Here is a 19,476-nt window from a genome sequence, read left to right as displayed (position 1 = left end):
AGGCAAATGTTGACAACACACGACGGACAAAAGGCGATCACAATAGCTCACCATGAGCACGTTGTGCCCAGGTAAGCTAAAAAATAAATGCACAGACTGAAGGATGATTATGCGCTCAGGTGAGCTAAAAATAATACCAATGACAACACAAAAGCAGCTTTGACGAAATTGTGTGGAGACATGTAAAATCTTTTTTAATAAAGGCAGAAAATTAAAACATATAACTACTGTTGCATAAACTGAAATCACAAACAATCTCTCAGTGATGATTTATTTACACATAAATTATAAGCACTTACAGTTAGCAATCAACATCATTTATTCTACACCATCAAATTACCGCAATTAAACAAAACTGTAACCAAAGACATCAATCAAAACTAGGTTCCTGTTCTAAATGCTGAACACCAAGTACCATAAAGCAATGAACAAATGCACAAGCTGTAGCAGTTCCAGGCATACCAGGCATACCAGGCATACCAGGCATACCAGGCATACCAGGCATACCAGGCATACCAGGCATCATGAAATTGGGATTTCTGGGTTGAAACTTAATTTATTGTTTAAATAGAAATCATCAAAATACCAACATAACCACAAAGAATCAAATTACATAAGCATTTTAAGTGGAAGTGAATATGTTGTACACATGTTGTGTCTACCACCATGATTCAATTCAGGGTTCAGAAAGAATATTGACATAAGTGAGTAATGTGAGATGAACGAAACGGTCACTGAATGAGCCTCTATCGGACAAAACTGGGTTAAATTCATGTGTGTAAAGTGTCGTCCCACAAAAGCCTGCGCAGTTTGCAAGGCTAATCATGAAGATTCTTAAATGTCTTTTTTTGTCTGCAAGGAGTCCATTTTTAGAGAAAAATCTAGTTGAGAGTGTCATCCATGATTAGTGCGCAGCCTGTGCAGACTGTGTGCACAGGCTAATCTGGGCTGACACTTAACGCACATGCAATAAGCCTAGATTTCCCAAAATGAGGTTCAAATAATCTGCTCCAGATTGCACCATTATTCAGAAATGTTCTACGCCCAGCACTCCCAATTTCATTCAACCAATGTCAGTCAGCACATGTTCAGGCGCTCTATGACCCGACTGTAGACCTCGGTCGTGTCCTCGAAGGCCTTCTCCAGGTACTGGTGGCGCTGTGGCAGGGTCATACAGCTCAAGGTCGCTGACAGCTCATCAGGGGCCAGGGCCTTCTGAAGCTTCTCAAAGTCACGACCATTTTTCTGAAAAATGTGTCAAACAAGGTGAGCAACAATCTCACCTGAGATTCAAAAGAACTGACCTGTTCTGTGCAGGCCAAGATGTCAATAGAACAAAATGTTCTTACCAACTTTCATGACTAGTGAACACCCTGGCAGCCACGTTTTTCAACAGACCAGAACCATTTTCATACACATCCAAGATATCATTTAAACAAATATACTGACAAAGTTTCATGAAGATTCATAAGTCCATATAAGGAAAAATGCCCAGCCCACTGATGGCCATGTTTTTCAAGCAACTGAAACCATTTTCGAACATGTCCAAAATATCATTGGGACAAATCTTCTGACAAAGTTGTATGATGATCATACAATAAATATGGCTTCTAGAGTGTTAACAAGGTTTAACTATAGCCAAATAAGGAAAAATGCCACGCCCCCTTGGCGGCCATGTTTTTCCACCAACCGGAACCATTTTCAAACTCATCCAAGATATCATTGGGACAAATCATCTGACCAAGTTTCATGATGATTGGACAATAAATGTGGCCTCTAGAGCGTTAACAAGGTTTTACTAAAGCATGATATATAGCCATATTAGGAAAAATGCCCCGCCGCCTGGTGGCCATACTTTTTAAGCAAACAGACCATTTTCAAACTCATCTTAGATATCATTATGACAAATCTTCTGACCAAGTTTCATGAAGATCAGAAAAAAAATGTGGCCTCTAGAGTGTTAACAAGGTTTTACTATAGCATTATAAGGAAAAATGCCCCGCCCCCTGGTGGCCATGTTTTTCAACCAACCGACATCATTTTTGAACTCGTTTAAGTTATTATTGGGATGAATCTTCTGACCAAGTTTCATAAAGATCGGACAATAAATGTGGCCTCTAGAGTGTTAACAAGATTTTACTATAGCCATATATAGCCATATAAGGAAAAATGCCCCGCCCCTTGGCAGCCATGTTTTTCAAGCAAACGTAACCATTTTCGAACTCATTCAAGATATCATTGAGACCAATCTTCTGACCAAATTTCATGAAGATTGGACAATAAATGTGGCCTCTAGAGTGTAAACAAGGTTTTACTATAGCCATATAAGGAAAACTGCCCCGCCCCCTGGCGGCCATGTTTTTTCACCAATCTGGACCATTTTCAAACTCGTCTGAGATATCAATGAAACCAATGTTTTAACCAAGTTTCATGATGATTGGGCAAAAATTGTGACTTCTAGAGTGTTCACAAGGTTTCTCTATAGCCATATAAGGAATACTGCCCCGACCCTGGCGGCCATGTTTTTCAACGGACCGGAACCATTTTTTAACTCAACCAACATATCATTTAGACAAACATTTTGACAAAGTTACATGAAGATTGGGCATCAAATGTGACTTCTACAGTGTTCACAAGGTTTTTCTTTTTTTTGACCTAGTGACCTAGTTTTTGACTCAGCATGACCCAGTTTCTAACTCAGTCGAGGTATCAATGGGACAAATGTTCTGACCAAATTTCATTAAGATCAGGCAATAAATGTGGCCTCTAGAGTGTTCACACGGCAAAATGTTGACGACGGACGACGCACGACGGAAAAAGGCGATCACAAAAGCTCACCACATGCACGTTGTGCTCAGGTGAGCTAAAAAGATAAAAAGATTGTAAATATTTATGATTTGTTGGGGATCCGATCATAAGACATGGTACAATTGATGACTTATGTTTTAAACTCACAAAACATATAGTTAGTTCTGGAAAAATTAGGGCTTAATGCATTTTAATTAAGTTTTTTTCCCAGATGAACCTGAGCAGTCTGCACAGGCTAATCTGAAATGACATTTCCGGATATAATTGCAGCTGCCTACCTGGAAGGGTATGTTGAGTCTTCTCTTGACATCCAGTCTGAATTGAGTGTACTCCTTTTTGTTAGTGTGGTCTGTAGCTTTCATACGCAGTATCTCGTACACACGACGGATCTGGCGCTAAACAGGAAAAAGAGCACCGCATTACGGGTGCCATGCTGGGCTGCGAAAGCTTGTCAGAATATTTTTTTGGGTCTCACAGTAAATTATGACCATGTCTGACATCACTGACAACCAAGGACTGTGGTTTAAAAGAGATCATAGCCAGAGTTGATCATGTATCTATTGACATAAGTCCACAGGTATGTAATGAACATCAAAGAAACTATAATTATATCATTTTAAAAAAACTTTGACAAATCAATCATTTAGGTTATAACTAATCAAAATAATAAATCTGTACAGTAACTGTGAAAAGGACTTCAATTCTTGGTAAGGAAATATATAATATGAGATTTATAATTATATAAATTACTTCCCTTGAAAATAATTGTCTGTAACAAATCTCTATTTTTAGTAGCAAATAATAAAGAGCCACTACCGTGACTGTAGATTCACCACTTAAAATGTGCAGCTCCATTAGATGCACATGCATGCCAAATATATAAAGTGGCTATGTTCAATATTGAATAATTTTCTCCCTTTTAAAGCTTATTACTTCCCTTAAATCTGTATTTTTTACCGTAGACCGTAAAGGATGACCTTGACATTTTACCACAATGTGTTTGTCAGAAATGCAATGCCGCCTACTGCACCGTTTTGATTTATTAAACAATAATATATAAGTGGGATGGTCAGATAACTATGTCCATTTAAAGCTTATTACTTCCCTTTACTTTGTTTTTTGCACCCTAGACCTTGAAGGATGATGTTCACCTTGAAATTTTACCACTCAAAATGTGCAGCTCCATGAGATACACATGCATGCCAAATATCAAGGTGCAATCTTCAATATTTAAAAAGTTATGTCCAATGTTAAGGTTTTAGCACGACGGCGGACGGCGGACATCGGACGACAAGCTGGCTATGACAATAGCTCGGGTTTTCTCCGAAAACAGCCTCGCTAAAAAATCCTGTACTTAAATAAGAGTACAGATTTAAATAGAGATCATTGATTTTTTGGACCCATTATTGTTTCCTATTGTTAATGACCAAATTGTGACGCAAGCTTCAAACTGTTGCATCTGCATAAGAATTCTATAGAAATTACAATAGTTTTGCTTTCAGCTCTTTAGTATCTCTCTTTAACCTTAATTTAGTAACAATACTACCACATAATGACTTTTGGGTGGTTGGAAAAACAATAGCAGAAGACAGTGCGCTCGACTATACTAGTGTTTGACAGTATAACGTAAGCCATCATGGGGAAATTGTTCATATTCAATAAGGTCAAGATAATATAGTCATATTCTAAGTGGTCCGGAGGAGGACCATAATTGAAACATATTGATCGCTTGTGTTTTAAAGAAGTTGTTCTTTATAGACGATTCTGAGTTCAGGTATATTTTCCACAATCTATTGAACATTTGTAAAGACATAAAACAAAGTAATAAGATTTTATTTCAAGTTTGATAGCAATAGCTTGGTGGGATTTCAAAAATGAAATAAATAAATATGTGTTTTTTTTTTACCATGTTAAAAAAAAAAATTTGGGTGGGGGGGGTGGGGTGGGGGTGGAGAGAGGGGGTATAATGTGGAGGGGTGGTCATTTATTAGATTATCTTTCAAAAAAAAAGAAAAAAGATTTTATTTTTTTGAGGGGGGGGATTCTGGGGTGGAGTGTGGGGAATGGTTTGGGTGGAGTCCATTGTGGTATGTCAGGTAAGTGTTGTTTTGTCAAAGTATAAATCAAATCTGATCATAAATAAAAAAGTTATGGCAATTTAAGCAAAATTTATTAATTTGAACTTGAGAGTCAAGGTTAATCAAAGGTCAAGGTCAAATTCAACTTCCCAGGTACAGTACCCTCATGATAATAAGAAAGTATTTGAAGTTTGAAAGCAATAGCCTTGATACTTTAGAAGGAAAGTGGATCTAAACACAAAATTTAACAAAATATGCAAAGTGACTAAGTCAAAAAAGGGCCATAATTCCATTAAAATGCCAACAAGAGTTATGCAACTTTTCCTGTACAGTTCCCTTATGATAGTTAGCGAGTGTTCCAATTTGGAGAGCAATTATAGCTATGATACTTTAGGAGTAAAATGGACCAACACACACAACTTAACCAAATGTTCAATTATATACCGTAAGTATCAAAGGGGCCATAATTCTGACAGAATGCCAGCTAGAGTAACATAACTTTGCCTGCACAGTCCCCTTATTATAGTTAGTAAGTGTTGCAAGTATGAAAGCAATAGCTTTGATACTTTAGGAATAAAGTGGACCTAAACACAAAACTTAAACCAATTTTAAATTTTCTAAGTGAAAAAGGGCCATAATCCTTACAAAATACTTGATACAGTTGTCTGCTCTTGTTTATAGATTGGGGTCATGTTGGTAAAGAAGTATGCAAAATATAAAAGCAATATGTCAAGGGACATAGAAAATATTTGAGGTGGTACGCAAACTATAACATTTGCACGCTCACTACGATGCTGGGGCGAGTATGATAGCTCCACTATATATATATATATATATATATATATATATATATATATATATAGTCAAGCTAAAAACGCATTCACTGACTGTTCAAGGTGAACATTTTTGGTAAGTTATTGTAAAATTGATACAATAAATGATACAGTTCAGACATCTAAACCGCCATAAGTTGCAGCTTTATGCAAGTGGACAAGAAATAAATGCGAATAAAATTGAGCCTCGCTCAGGCTTAAAGCATAAAGTGTCTTCCCAGATGTACCTGAGCAGTGTGCACTGGCTAAACAGGGACAACACTTTCCTGTACCTGAGCAGTGTGCACTGGCTAAACAGGGACAACACTTTCCTGTACCTGAGCAGTGTGCACTGGCTAAACAGGGACAACACTTTCCTGTACCTGAGCAGTGTGCACTGGCTAAACAGGGACAACACTTTCCTGTACCTGAGCAGTGTGCACTGGCTAAACAGGGACAACACTTTCCTGTACCTGAGCAGTGTGCACTGGCTAAACAGGGACAACACTTTCCTGTACCTGAGCAGTGTGCACTGGCTAAACTGGGACAACACTTTCATGTACCTGAGCAGTGTGCACTGGCTAAACAGGGACAACACTTTCCCCAGATGAACCTGAGCAGTCTGCACTGGCTAAACAGGGACAACACTTTCCCCAGATGTACCTAAGCAGTCTGCACTGGCTAAACAGGGACAACACTTTCCCCAGATGTACCTGAGCAGTCTGCACTGGCTATACAGGGACAACACTTTCTGCCCCACCTGAGCAGTCTGCACTGGCTATACAGGGACAACACTTTCTGCCCCACCTGAGCAGTCTGCACTGGCTATACAGGGACAACACTTTCTGCCCCACCTGAGCAGTCTGCACTGGCTATACAGGGACAACACTTTCTGCCCCAAATGGATTTTAAATAAGAAGAGACTTACCCAGTACTGAAAACGAAAATACCATTAAAGCAGAGAGTGTAGACCCTCATAAGCCTGTGTAAACTGCACAGGCTAGTCTTGCATGACACTTTAAACACACATGCTTTAAGCACAGTTTTCCTAAAGCCCAGTTCAATCGATCAACGAAAGCTACAGTTCCGCTATGCTCTGACTCCTTAACTGCCATGATCGGCAACTTTAGCAAGTGGGCATGACATAAAAGCAAATAATTGTTTATATTTCATCCTTGTTCAACTAATTTAGTGTTGCTATTACAGGTGAACGTACCCTGTTGAGCTTGAGCTTCGTGCGTGCCTCCCTCACCATGTCCTCATCAAAACCCTTGCGAAGTTTGTCCGGTTTGAAAGACTTCAGAGCCATGCAGTTCCTGGCATCCACAAAGTCTCGAAGTCTCTGGAAATCTTCTGACGGGTCTTCAACTGGAAAATTTTATATACCGATTTTGTTCATTAGACAAGTTATTGGTGAATTGAAAAAATGTTTACATGAAATTCAGTACAGAGGCCCTGTCAAATTAATACAAGAGGGCCATGATGGTCCTGAATCGCTCACCTGACTAACCTTGCTTCATGAACTTAAATTTTATTAGACCCATATACAATCCCAAGCCAAATTTCATTAATTAATACATTCTGACAAAATTTCATTAAGACATGATGAAAACTGTGACCTCTTTCATCTACACAAGGTTTTACTAGAATTTGCCCGGTGACCTAATTTTTGACCCCAGATGACCCATATACGATCCAAAATCAGATATTATCAAGATAAACATTCTGACCATATTTCATTAAGATCATATGAAAACTATGACCTCTATTGTCTTCACAAAGTTTTTCTATGATTTGACCTAGTTTTTGACCCCAGATGACCCTAATACAATCCCAACCCAGATTTCATCAAGATTAATATTCTGGCCAAATTTCATAAAGATTTAATGAAAACTGTGACCTCTACTGTCTACAAAAGTTTGTTTTTTTAATCTGACCTAGTTTTTGACCCTAGATGACCCAAAGTCAATCCCAATCCAGATTTTAACAAGACAACATTCTGACTATATTTCAATTAAATCTGATGAAACTGTGACCTCTATAGTCTACAAAAGGTTTTTCTATTATTTGACCTAGTGCCTAGTTGCTGACCCCAGATGACCCAAATACAATCCAAACAGGGCTCCTCTTGCCCAAAAATTTCTGTGGCCAACATTTTAGCCAAATGGAATTTTGTGTAGCCAAATTTTAGAAACTGTAGCCAAAGTTTTAGCAAAGCATTTGCAGGGGTCAAAGTTGGATATTTTGAAAATCCTGAACTTAAAGCTGGGGGCCAGGGGGCCGCAGGGCCCTCGGTGGGTCCAGGGGACAAGGGGGCAAGAGGCCCCCAGAAGCTCCTGGATTCGACACATTTAAAGGGTGCCTGTACCTGTTCTGGTGATTCTATTTTCTTAAAAAAACAACATACACATATATTTAAAAATCTTCATGTATTTGATAAAGGACACAAAGTTAGTCAAAAGGCAATTCATTCACATGCACCCTCTGTCTGGCATGGACTCGACTGCAGGTGTTGCTTTTGAAGAACCAGATAAAACCTGTAACAGTGGTTACAAATTATATTTTTCACACATACTTTAAGTCAATAATACATGTTTAATTAATGCAGAATCAAATGTCACCATTTATATTCACAGAATCATGCTGCCAGAAGCCTCCACATACACCTAAGAAAATTGGGTATGGTGGCTTCTGCTAAACAGTTAAAATTGAAAACTTCAGCATGGGTTCCCTTAGTTTTTATCCCAATCGTTGTTTGAATGCTAAATAATTGTATCCTGGTGTGACCCAAATTTGACGATGTAACGGTTACATGAAGCAATATTTAGCAAATAATTTAAAAAATAATGAATGTTTAATAGCACAAAATAATAATTTTAAACTCGGCTGTATTACTTTGAAATGATTCCAAGACAATAATCATCCATTTAATCGATAAAAATAGAACATCATCGAATTAAGGTGTCGGCGAATTTGGATTACGGTAGGTTGCCCATATTTGTTTTACAAAAAGTAAAAAAAACAACATTTCTTGCTGCTGGGCTCATATGTTGGGGACAATAAAACATTTTGTTTAATTAAAAAAGACCTGTCCCAGTCAGCAAAAATGGCGTATTTGATCGTATTTTCAATTACTGTTAAAATTCTTTTCCTGATTTATGCTTTATTCAAAGGTCAAAATGTTTTAAAAGCTCACAATCAATGAATCATACGTTATTAATAAAAAAAAAATGGCAAATTTGCTAGATCTATCTTGCCGATTTTTGATGCAAAACAACCTAAACAGTAAACTATAGCAACAGAAAATACGACCAAATTCGGGGTGTTAGTTTAAAAAAATAAAAACCCTACCTGGTTGGTCTTGATGGTTGTTATATTCTTTATGTGATAAGGGCCCTCTGCGTGAAGAGACGCAATGCCTTCTTCACACAAGACTGATAATTCAGGGTTTTCTTACAAACTTCTCAACCGCTTTTCCACAAAGCTTCCACTTTTCTCAACCAGTTCACTACCCGCCCGTAGACTACAGCATGGAATGGCCACCCATTATGAACTGTACGCTGAAGTTTCTTTAGCTACCAACAGGCAAGTATCTCGTTGCCATTTTTCTCAACTTAAGTCTAAACACAGTTTCCCATTCGGCATCAAATATACGCAAAAAGTACTCAAATTGATTTAAATCGGCAGCAATCTTTAATCTTTAATCAGATGTAATTGTTTATTTAATCCTCTACGATGTACGATTTGTTTATAAATTGTTTTCACATCAGTAATTTGTCTCGATGACCGGTGTTAATGCCGACTGCGTATGAATTTTTCAGGTCAATAACACAGCGATGTATTGATGCACAGTCTACAGCTGAAAGCGGTTAATATCTGGGACGGCATGTCAGGAAAAAAATCTATACCGATAATTCGCATTGTTCATTAATTAAGCAACAATTAATAACAATTATCCTTTATTTGTTTTCATGAAAGAAAAACCATAATAAAGAAAATTTTATTCTCTTTAATCTGATATATAAACAAGTTTGGAAAGAATTGGATGAAAAATTTGGACTTTATTGCATAAACACCATTTTCTCAATTCAAGGGGAGGTAATTCTGTACTTCATGGACCAATAATGCTCATTTTTTGTAGGGTTCGTGTCCTCATTGATATTAAGACACTGTGCAAATTTGGAAAGGATCGGACAAAAAATGTGGATGATTTTTGAAAGTTTTCACAAAATAGGCAAAAACGAATAAACATGCAAAGTTCAACGAGCTCCTGCGGCCATGTTTTTTGACGAATCAAATTTCTTTGAACAACTTTTTCAGGGGAGCCTTCAAAGGTCATCCCTGTGAAATTTTTGAAAATCTGACGAGCGGTTTCTGACAAGAAGATTTTTTAAGGTTTTTACCATATATGGTCATGGCGGCCATCTTGGTTATGTGATCAAATTTTTTTTAACAATTCTTTTGTCCCATGACCTAGGGATGCTCCACATGAAATTAAGTTGAAATTGGCTCAATGGTTTAGTAGAAGAAGATGTTTACAAATTGTTTACAGACAGACAGACAGACGGACGGACGCCGGACGCTGAGTGATCACAATAGCTCACCCCGAGCTATCGCTCAGGTGAGCTAATAATACAAAAACACCTCGATCTTATTCTCAATATGAAATATGGCCGTTGGTTTATATGATAAGGAGATAACAAAGTGTAGTTTTTGCTTATGGTCTTTTACAGGAAAAACTAACCTGAATATATACAGTATTATTATCTTTTTAAGATGTGAAATGTTCAATTTGGATTGAACACACAAGCAGTTATTTTTTCATGAAATTGAGAAGACGCCCTAGCCTGTCAATTTATAGAAGAATAAGTGCATGATATGATGACAGGAGTATGCAAAACATCGGAATAAACAAGGGCCCAAAAAAGCCCTGAAAATACACTTTGTCATACAAAATTTGACATTAAAACATTGGTCTGATAATAGGATCACATTTTTTACCTGTGATATCTAGGATCTCACTGTCTCCATAGCAACGGTTGTAGAACGTCTGCAGCAGGTGGGCACCATGACCTTGCTTTTGGAAGGGTGGCAGTATGAGAACCTGGCTGTGAAAACCAATTCTAATTGTTAAAGGGGCCTTTTCTCGTTTTGGTAGATTGACAAAATAAAACAAGAGATGTGTTTGTCAGAAACACAATTCCCCCTATTGCTCCGCTTCGAAAAAAATTTCAATATATCATTTGGCAGGTTTAGAAATTATCTCCCTTTTAAAGCTTATTACTTGCCTTGGATTGTATTTTGACTTTTGAACTTGAAGGATGACTTGACCTTGACCTTTCACCACTCAAAATATGCAGCTCCATGAGATACACATGCATGCCAAATATCAAATTGCTATCATCAATTTTGCAAAAGTTATTACCAAGGTTAAAGTTTTGGGACAGACACACACATACAATGACAGACAGACACATACAATGCCAGACAGGCAGGCCAAAAACAATATAACCCCGATAATTCGATCCGGGGGCATAATCGCAAATTTTCTTTGTAGTTGTGATCCTTTGTGAGCGAACGATAATAATGAACATTTACCATGCTCTAAAATAATCATTATATGCATCTTTTGACGATTTAAAAACATAAAAATTATCAAGTGTTGCAAAGCGAAACGATTGAATAATTTGGAGAGTTCTGTTGTTGTCGTTATATTTTGTGACACTATGAGGATTGCTTATATAAAGTGTAAAATACATCACTCAATGTATTAGCATGAATGGCGGAGTGGTCTAAGCGTTAGACTTTTACTCCAGGGGTCAGTGTTTTAAGCCCAGTTGAGGGTAACTTTTTTTTCTTTCTTCAAGTTTATCCTTGTTTTTTACAAGAGCTTTTTAGATTCAATGTTTACATTTATCAATATAAAGCATTTAATGTCAAACTTCCAAACATGCCAAAATCTATGAAAAGGTCCCTTTAATTCTTTTCTTTAATTCTATGTTTGCAGACATCCTATTTATACTTGCAGAAAATTATTCTGTCATTTTAAGAAATAAAATTTAAATGGTTAAAAGGTATGTCCCTTAAGCATACTAATTTTGTGAATTTCTATAACAACGTTCATGGAATTTGTGTCTGTAACCTCAGTTTCAAAATACTTTATGAGTTGTTTTATCGTTTTTACCATTTCTATTTGACAGAAAACAAATTGAAATAAAAAATCAATCATGCAGAAAGCGATCATGAAAATGGAAAAACACATTTCAGTAGATTCTTAGTCTTTTTTGTTATATCGTTTTCCTTCGTACCACATTCATTTTTAATTAGCATATTGTGACCTTTAGTGCGGCCTTTACAATTGTTGTAAGTTTATATAGACACCGGTTCGGCCTGGTGTCTATATCAAAATGTACTTCTGTAGTAAAAAATTCTAGAAAATGTTGGCTGCTAAACGCGGATAGGCAAGGAAACTTTCATTTATGCGTGCGCGCCCCATATATTTAATTTGTAACGCAACTCATATCATCGGGAAAAGACGTTGTGAAGAGAATATTCTCAGTTTAAAAAGCTCACATGGTGACAGCTTCAGAAAATATTCCGCTCAAATCAACATTGCGATTCCATCATCATTCCACGTCTTTAAATACAAATAACATCATTGAAAAAAGATTTCCACTGGGTTGCCATGGATGGATTGTGTTGGAAACAAAATAACTCATCATCCATGATTTGTCAATAGACAATTTACTAATAGATACACACAACCATTGACAATGTGAATTCATAACGATTTTATCAATTGGAATAAGAATACTGAGAATTATCAATGCCCGAAATAAGCTAATTTATCCAGAAATATATTAAAGTTTTTATGAAATTGTCAATAACAAATTGACAAAAAAATTACTTTTTTAGCAAATAAACTAATTGTTACAAAAAGCTTGTAGTAAAGACTAATTGACATGTAATATTCTCTGTAGCCCTGCTTTTTCTTAAAATCACAAAACATCATTGGCTCATAAAAAAATAGGCATACTGTTCCAGACCATGCAAAAACAGATGGAATGCAGAGAATTGCCATTCAATAATACTTTTTTTTGGTGAGTTTAAGTCGTCTTTGTACACTGTACTAACCTGATTCTGGGGCGTACTCTGCTTGGATATGCATAGTAACTGTACACGGTCATGTAGCCTACTGTCGCATACATCACACTGCCATCGTGTTTGTACTTCTCAAACCTTACAATGAAAGACAAACAACTCTTATACCATTCCGTTGTGGGACCAAAGCAAAGTAACATGACTTTGAGCGATTGTGGGTCCCAACTTTGTGGGACCCACTGTTACACTTGCACCCAACTATAAAATTCCATTGTTGAACTCTAATTAAACTATGCCATTCCACTGTTGCACTAAAAAAAAAAAGACATTTCACTGCAACACTTACACAAAACAATGCCATTCAACTGTTACACTTACATCCATCTATGACATTTCACTGCTACACTTACACCAAGCTATGCCAGTCCACATTTACACTTACATCCATCTATGACATTCAACTGTTACACATATATCCATCAATGCCATTCCATTGTTACACTTACAATCAACTATGAAATTTCATTGTTACACTTACACCCAAGTATGACATACAACTGTTTCACTTACACCCTACTATAACATTCAATAATTACACTAACATCCAACTACGACATACAACTGTTTCACTTACACCCATGAAATTCCATTCTTATACTCACAATCAACTATGATATTCCATTGTTAAACATACACTCAACTTTGACATTCCATAGTTACATTTACACCCAACTATGACATTCTATTGTTACACTAAGACCCATCTATGTTATTCAACTGCTACACTTACATCCATCTATGACATTCCATTGTTACACTTACACCTATCTATGACATTCCATAGTTATCCTCAATTTCAACTATGACATTCCATTGTTACACTTACACCCAACTATGACATTCCATTGTTACACTTACACCCAACTATGACATTCAACTGTTACACTTACAACCATCTACGACATTCCATTGCTACACTTACACCCATCTATGACATTCCATTGTTACACTTACACTCAACTATCACATTCAACTGTTATACTTACAACCATCTATGACATTCCATTGTTACACTTTAAGTATAACACCTATCTATGACCTCCGTTGTTACACTTACACCCATCTATGACATTTGATTGTTACACTTACACCCATCTATGACATTTCATAGTTATCCTCAATTTCAACTATGACATTCCATTGTTACACTTACACCCAACTATGACATTCCATTGTAACACTTAAATCAAACTTTGACATTCCACTGTTACACTTACACATTACCATAACATTCCACTCTTTCACTTACATCCAACTTGACATTCCACTGCCACGCACAACTATGACATTCCACTGTTACATTTAAACATTACTATAACATTCCACTGTTTCTCTTAAATCCAACTTGTCATTCCACTGTTACACCCAACTATGACATTATCCTGTTACACTTTCACCCAACTATAACATTCACTGTTACACTTACACTAGGTAGAAGCTCCATCTGTCGTCATCAACGTCAATGTATGAGGCTGCATCAATGAAGAACAGAATGAATGTCTGCAGACGACTGTGGTAGTCACGGAAACCAGGGCACGCGATGTCTGTCCGGTAGATCTCAAACTGTCTCTCCCGGCCCTCTGAAATACCAGAAACCATATTGCTAGAAAAACATCTTAAACTAATCTAGAATGGTGCTGCAGCTTGCTCCTATGTAGCTCTTCTCTCCTATCCCTCAATGTTGGAAAAAAATAATATATAATTTTTTTTTGAAAAACAAATTTCTGAAAAAGTTCAAGGGAAGAAAAGTGTTCTAACCTTCAACAAGATGTGTTTGTGAAACACAATGTCCCCCTATATGACGTTTGACCTTGTAGGATGACCTTGACCTTGTGAAGGATGACCTTGACCTTGACCTTTCACAACTCAAAATGTGCAGCTCCATTAGATACACATGCATGCCAAATATCAAGTTGCTATCTTCAATATTGCAAAAGTATTCATAAAATAAGCGATTTCGGCCACATATATTTGACCTCTGACCTTGAAGGATGACCTTGACTTTGACCTTCCACCACTCAAAATGTGCAGCTCCATGAGATGCACATCCATGCCAAATATCAAGTTGCTATCTTCATTTTTGCAAAAGTATTTATAAAATAAGCGATTTGGGCCACATATATTTGACCTCTGACCTTGAAGGATGACCTTGACCTTGACCTTTCACGACTCAAAATGTGCAGCTATATGAGATACACATGCATGCCAAATATCAAGTTGTTATCTTCAATATTGCAAAAGTATTCATAAAATGAGCGATTTTGGCCACATATATTTGACCTCTGACCTTGACCTTTCACCACTCAAAATGTGCAGCTTCATGAGATACACATGCAGGCCAAATATGAAGTTGCTATCTTCAATGTAGCAAAAGTTATTGCAAAATGTTAATGTTGGCGCAAACAGACCAACAGACCAACGGACCAACAGACAGACAGGGCAAAAACAATATGTCCCCCACTACTATAGTGGGGGACATAAAAACTAAATTCTATGCGCTGGTCTTAGAAATTATGTAGATTTATTGAATGATACGAAAATGCAACCAAACTGGCCCAGTTTTCAAGACTGCCCCTTTCAAAGCACCCTGATTTTTTTTCCCTAGATCTTCCTCTTTCTGCAGACTTTTAGTCTAAATAGTTGAAACTTAAACTTCAGAAAAATCTATGGTAAAAACCAAAGCTAGTCTGTTTGTATTTTAATCATCTCCTGACAAGATTTCTGAGATATTCGGTACATCTTATCAAATAGACTTCAGCCATGCCTCCCGCAATATGCCTTTCTAACAGTGAATATTGCCTTTTTAACAGTGAATTATGCCTTTCTAACAGTGAATATTGCCTTTTTAACAGTGACTTAAGCCTAACAATGAATCATGCCTTACTAACAGTGAATTATAGCTTTCTAACAGTGGTTTATGCCTTTCTAACAGTGAATTATGCCTTTCTCACAGTGAATTATGCCTTTCTACAGTGAATTATGCCATTCTTACAGTGCATTACCGGGTATGCCTTACTAACAGTGAATTGTGCCTTTCTAGCAGTGAATTATGCCTTTCTTACAGTGAATTATGCCTTTCTTACAGTGAATTATGCCTTTCAAACAGTGAATTATGCATAGCTTACAGTGAATTATGCATTGCTTACAGTGAATTATGCCTTTCTAACATCTGAAGTGAATTATGCCTTTCTAACAGTGAATTATGCCTTGCTTACAGTGAACTATGCCTTTCTATATGCTTTGTTTGCTTGATATTACATCTTATATGAATGAAAATGTTGTGTTTTTTTTGGCGACCCCAATAAAAGTAAAGGGTCGGCGCCAATTCAGGAGATACGGTCAGAAGACCTGAAACGGACCTTTCTTTCTTTTTGGCCTTACAGTGAATTATGCCTTGCTTACAGTGAATTATGCCTTTCTAACAGTGAATTATGCCTTTCTAAGAGTGAATTATGCCTTTCTAAGAGTGAATTATGCCTCTCTAAAAGTGACTTATGCCTTGCTTTACAGTGAATTATGCCTTTCTTACAGTGAATTGTGCCTTGCTTACAGTGAATTATGCCTTTCTAACAGTGAACTGTGCCTTTCTAACAGTGAATCATGCTTATCTAACAGTGAATTATGCCTAACAGTGAATTATGCCTTTCTAACAGTGAATTGTGTCTTGCTTACAGTGAATTATGCCTTTCTAACAGTGAATTATGCATTGCTTACAGTGAAATATGCCTTTCTTACAGCAAATTTGGCCTTTCTAACAGTGAATTATGCCTTTCTAACAGTGAATTTTGTCTTTCTAAGAGTGAATTATGCCTTTCTTACAGTGAATAATGCCTTTTTAAGAGTGAGTTATGCCTTGCTTACAGTGAATTATGCCTTTCTTACAGTGAATTATGCCTTTCTGACACAGTGAATTATGCCTTTTTTACAGTGCATTATGCCTTTCTAACAGTGAATTATGCCTTTCTTACAGTGAACTATGCCTTTCTGACAGTGAATTATGCCTTTCTTGCAGTGATCGAGTGAATTATGCCTTTCTAGCAGTTAATTATGCCTTTCTAACAATGAATTATGCCTTCCTTACAGTAAATTATGCCTTTCTAACAGTGAATTATGTCTTTCTTGCAGTGAATTATGCCTTTCTAACAGTGAGTTATGCCTTTCGTTCAGTAATTTATGTCTTTCTTACAGTGAATAATGCCTTTTAAACAGTAAATTATGCCTTTCTAACAATGAATTATGCCTTTCTTGCAGTGATCGAGTGAATTATGCCTTTCTAGCAGTTAATCATGCCTTTCTAACAATGAATTATGCCTTTCTTACAGTAAACTATGCCTTTCTAACAGTGAATTATGTCTTTCTTGCAGTGAATTATGCCTTTCTAACAGTGAGTTATGCCTTTCGTTCAGTAAATCTGCACCCACCCTTCCCAACAGTGTATGTGTGAAGAAGCTCTCCAAACGGCTTGAATGTAGCATCTTTAGCTACAGAGGCACTGAAGTCATCGATGCTGGTGTAGTAACCAGGGGGAATCTCCTTGGAAAGGGCTCCTATCACATCATCAGGCTGCAACAAACGGGGAATCTTATTGATAATCAAGCAGTTTTTGTTAACATTTTCCTGATGTTATTTCTGTCATTAACCTTCTGATGATCATGTTATTTTTGTTATCAAATATGTAAATGTCCAACTAAATTCTCCTGCAAAAATAATTGGCATCCATTTTGCAAAATATTTTATCAACAAAACTGAGAAAGGTAAATATATTTTACATGGTAAAGAAAAAATTCTGGTCAAATGCATCATTTAAACAAGAGCTGTGATTGTCAGAAACACAATGCCCCCTATTGCGCCCCTCTGAAGTCATATATTTGACCTTGAAGGATGACCTTGACCTTTCACCACTCAAAATGTGCAGCTCCATGAGATACAAATGCATGCCAAATATGAAGTTGCTATCTTCAATATTGCAAAAGTTATTACCATGGTTTAAGTTTTAGGACACACACATGCAATGACAAACAGGCCAAAAACAATAAACCCCCGATCATTCGATCCGGCGGCATAAAATTCTCTTAAGAGGAATGCCCCTTCTAAAGAGGGAAAACAAAATTGTGATTGCAGACCTTAAGTCCATCATTCTTGTCTGGGGAGACCTTGCCGGTGTAGGTGATGTTCAGATAGGTGTTCAGTCGGGCAGCTGTGTAGTACATCTGTATGCAGAGGTCCTTGTAGCCAAATATGCTCTCCCTAAGAAACAGGAACCAAACCTCAGACAACGGTTCAACATTTTATGTTTATAGATTTTCTTTCCGTTTTGATAGTATAATGTATGTTTGATGTATGTTTCCAAATATAAGTAGCAAAACAGACAGGCAAAACTTGACCAGAACAATATGCAGACACAGACCTTATGAGTGAAAGCTGTTAGGTGAATAATAGAGCTTAAAATCATTCAAGTCCTGCATTTATTAAGAATGATCTCATTACAACATGTCTCTTCCAATGCAAATGACCTCAGCCCGATTCCCATAATGGTGAAACAAGAGGGCCCGAATGGCCCAAAGTTGCTCACCTGAGATAAAAAGAAATGAACTGTTCTTTGCAACCCAAAATATCAATGGAACAAATGTTCTAACCAAGTTTCATGAAGAATGAACAACAAATGGCCCCTTGGTGGCCATGTTTTTTAACAGACCTGAACCATTTTTTAACTCTTCCAAGACATGTCCAAATTTCATGAAGATTGGGCAAAAAATGTGTCTTTTAGACTGTTCACATGTTTTCACTATATACAAATAGAGAAAACTGCCCAACTCCCTGGCGGCCATGTTTTTTCACTGATCACTACCATTTTCAAACTTGTCCAAGACATCCACATAACTAATGTTTTGACAAAATTCCATGATCATTAGGCAAAAAATGTGACTTCTAGAGTGTTCACAACCTTTTTTACCATATAAATATATTTTTTTTTTACCGATCCAAACCATTATCAAACTCAACTGTCGTATTCAGGTGTGGTAGTGCTGTCTCCTTCGCTTATGCAAATGAACCGGTCACAGGACAGTTACGAGTTATGTAACTTTGTGAGCACTTATGGATTGCAGAAATATTTATTTGACTAAAGCTTATTTCCGGTCAGGATGACACCACTGACTGGTTGTAATTCAATTTACTAAAGGTGTCCAGCCAGAGACGCCTTAATACACTCAAAGAATTTATTTATAAGTGAAAACCAAAGCAGCTTTAACAAAAATAACTTACTTTTATTCCAAGAACTCGGAAAATGAAGAACAATGACAGAGAATTAAAAACAGGTACAAGCCAAGTCTAAGGAATCTAAGTATTGTTACAACAAGAGCTGTCAGAGGACAGCGGCTCGACTCAGGCTTTTTCCGCTCCATTTTGGGAAAACGCCACACTGGAATTTTGGGAAATATGCGTCGTGAAGACCCCCATTTTGGGAAAAAATTAATCGCAAAATTGGCTCAATTGGGAAAAATTATCGCATGATGTAAATAGTGTTTCTTATATTTCAAAGAAGCCGTTAACTGGTAAATAACGACTATTTGGATAACTTATTATTAAAATTTTACAAAATATTATGAACGTGTGAT

The 19,476-nt window shown here is 36.9% G+C and overlaps 1 protein-coding gene across 1 annotated transcript in view; it reads right to left on the bottom strand.

The window, feature by feature from the left end:
- Window positions 1-255: 255 nt before the first annotated feature.
- LOC127859898 (histone acetyltransferase type B catalytic subunit-like) overlaps window positions 256-19,476 on the bottom strand; it is a 34,589-nt gene continuing 15,368 nt past the window's right edge. Inside the window, exons 4-11 of the mRNA XM_052397501.1 lie at window positions 17,983-18,106; window positions 17,281-17,422; window positions 14,286-14,439; window positions 12,833-12,937; window positions 10,700-10,806; window positions 6,915-7,066; window positions 3,087-3,203; window positions 256-1,245 (exon numbers count right to left, since the gene is read on the bottom strand). Of these exons, the coding sequence (XP_052253461.1) occupies window positions 1,078-1,245; window positions 3,087-3,203; window positions 6,915-7,066; window positions 10,700-10,806; window positions 12,833-12,937; window positions 14,286-14,439; window positions 17,281-17,422; window positions 17,983-18,106 (1,069 nt within the window). The 3' untranslated portion in view covers window positions 256-1,077. The remainder of the gene's footprint in view (window positions 1,246-3,086; window positions 3,204-6,914; window positions 7,067-10,699; window positions 10,807-12,832; window positions 12,938-14,285; window positions 14,440-17,280; window positions 17,423-17,982; window positions 18,107-19,476) is intronic.

Source organism: Dreissena polymorpha, chromosome 15 (genome assembly GCF_020536995.1).
Source record: "Dreissena polymorpha isolate Duluth1 chromosome 15, UMN_Dpol_1.0, whole genome shotgun sequence".
NCBI classification, from domain to species: Eukaryota; Metazoa; Mollusca; class Bivalvia; order Myida; family Dreissenidae; genus Dreissena; species Dreissena polymorpha.
This window is presented reverse-complemented; position numbering and strand designations above follow the sequence as displayed.